The sequence below is a fragment of the Verticillium dahliae genome, genomic scaffold (assembly GCF_000150675.1).
Source record: "Verticillium dahliae VdLs.17 supercont1.2 genomic scaffold, whole genome shotgun sequence".
Lineage (NCBI taxonomy): Eukaryota > Fungi > Ascomycota > Sordariomycetes > Glomerellales > Plectosphaerellaceae > Verticillium > Verticillium dahliae.
Genome location: NW_009276916.1, coordinates 1,606,335 through 1,608,865, shown reverse-complemented (window position 1 = coordinate 1,608,865; position 2,531 = coordinate 1,606,335). Strand labels below are relative to the sequence as shown.

Below are 2,531 nucleotides of genomic sequence, written 5' to 3'. Positions count from 1 at the left end.
GGGGTTCCCCATCAGCCGGCGGCTGACCGAAGTACGAGGGCCACGGCGTGCGCTTCAACATTACGGCGCGCATGATGGCGTGCCAGGCGCCGGCCAACTGGACCGAGGCCGAGAGCCACGGCTTCTTCACGCGCAACCTCTACCGCGCCGTGCTGCAGAAGATGTTCCTCGACCGCGGCGTCATCACAAAGGTGTACCACCGGCCGAGCGGCGAGGGCCAGACGACGACGGCCGCAGCGGAGGCGGATCAGGGCGGGCCGCGCCGCCAGGGCGAGGGCGACACGCCGTTCGACGTCAGCACGAACCCCGTGACCATCGGGTCGCTCAACAAGCGGTGCTACACGTCGTTCAACGCCTACGTGCGCGGGGCCGTCCAGAAGCTGACGACGAATAAGGAGTACACAAAATACAGCGCCATTGTGCAGGCCAAGATGGGCGACGTCACGGACGAGGAGATTGCCGACTACGAGGCGCGCTTCGCCAGCCGCGGGCGCGAGGTGTCGGCCGTCTGGAGCCTCATGGCCTTTAGCGCGGGCATTGTCGAGTCGCTCATCGTCACGGACCGGTGGCTGTTCCTCGAGGAGGCCGACGTCGTCAAGGATGCGTGGGTGGAGACGGTGTTTGACTACAAGCAGAGCCCGCGCAACCTCGTCGTCGTCGGCATCAAGAAGTAGAGCCGCCAGTCGTGGTTACGGCAGCGACTGCCGTACATGGAGCACTGCACATGCCATGTCTCGGAGAAGAATGATGCAGAACCCGACCCGGGCGGCGGCGCCTATGCGGTCCCCGCGGCGGGCGCCCGTCTTGGCGAAGGCAACCGCCGATCGGTGGAGCGGAATTTCATCAGCAATGCAGACGACCAACGTACAAAAAAAATAGCCGGTTTGCGTAGCGCCCTGTGATGGCAAATGGGGGATAGCCTGTCATTCAACTGACAGACGACACGTCGTGGTCAGCACGGCGGCGTCGACCAGCAGCAGCGGCATCGACAAGCAGCAGCGGCATCGGGGTTGCCGCATGACGAGTGAGGGGCCCTGTGATAGATCACAATGCTCTCGTCAGCCAAGGACAATTTTCTCACAAATTTGTGAGCAGCTGGTCCTTGTCTATGGACTCTGGACCAAAGGGGCAAGCCTGCCGGAGGAATTGGTGCTTTGGTGTTTCTGTGGCGTCCGGTGACGTCTCTGTCTGACCGAGGAGGGAAACGAGGCTGCCCTTTACGGACTGGCGACAGTCAGCGCCAGGGTAACCTGTCGAATCTCTTGGGGGCGGCGGGCTGGACGAGGTGTCACGAGGGCCGATGGCAGAGGTGAGAGACGGCAACGAAGCGGGCGTTGGGAGCATTGCATGGATCAGGCCCTTGGGTTTCAAGGCATACGGATATCAAGGCATTCGGGACATGCTGTTTGATGACGGAGATGGACGGGGGGGGAAAGCAAACGGCAAAACGAGCATGTTGATGATGATGACGATGACGACGATGATGATTACCTATGGTAGACCCCTGTCACATTTGGGAACAAGACCCTGGGCCGGCATGAGGGGGCAACAAAGTCATAGAAAGACGCCACAGCTGAGCTTCGAACAGAAGCCGAGAGAGCCACCTACGGCACGTGTAACCTCGAGCAGGGGGTTGGGGAGGATACAAGGGGAGGATACAAGGGGAGGATACAAGGGGAGGATACAAGGGGAGGATACAAGGGCACAATGCGGGGTTCAGCCGTTGGTGTTCATGTATATTTAAAACTAGGCACAAGTGATGCTGTCTTTTGGGGGTCAAGGATGCTACTTCGTGTTTGGTGTTTGTCGATTCTGCCGTGGTCTCTCTTTACGAGGCCGGATCAAGTCCCCGAATCTGCCAAGTTCGAAGTATATCCATGACTCGTGCGGTAGAGAGGCAAGAGAGGGAACCCCCGGACCAGCTTGTCTGCGTGTGCCGAGCCCGGCGCATCAGGTCGCGAGAGCAATCGAGGGTTAAGGGTTGAGGGTCGAGGGTCGAGGGTCGAGGGTCGCAGATCGAAGGTTGCAGCGTGGGGGGGAACATGCCCAAAGTGACAGCACCACATCATCTGCCAACGAGGCCATGTCATTCTTTTCAGCTGGCCATCACCTGCCTCCCTTGGCCCGATCAATAGATGATGCCGTCTTGTCGACGCTGAGTGGCACGAAACAAGGCTGCAGCTCACCCAAAGAGGCCAACTTGCTGGCGCGCCCTGGCTCAAAGCAGAACATGACAAGACATAGAACATGACAAGACATGTCATCATGCGTCTCTACTTTCGACCAACCCAATGACCATTGGTCCCCCCCCCCCCCCCCCCCTCGAGGGATGCCATAACTCCCGAAAAGGGCCAGCAGAGAGACACCGCCGCCGCCCGGGGAACCTGCATGAAGGAACCGAAGCACCACCCGACCTGGTAGACCCCATTGTCGCTAGGCCCCCTCCCCAGATGCCATGGAGAAAGGAGATAAGGGGCCCCCCGTCTTGCGGCCGCAAGCCGCCTGAAGGGTTAAGAGGGGGGGGGGGGCCG

General features: G+C 60.4%; 1 protein-coding gene across 1 annotated transcript in view; it reads left to right on the top strand.

The window, feature by feature from the left end:
* VDAG_01349 (uncharacterized protein) overlaps nt 1-674 on the top strand; it is a gene marked incomplete at both ends in the record, with an annotated part of 1,992 nt that extends 1,318 nt beyond the window's left edge. The window contains one exon of the mRNA XM_009650235.1: nt 39-674. Coding sequence (XP_009648530.1) covers nt 39-674 — 636 coding nt within the window. The remainder of the gene's footprint in view (nt 1-38) is intronic.
* Nucleotides 675-2,531: the final 1,857 nt, after the last annotated feature.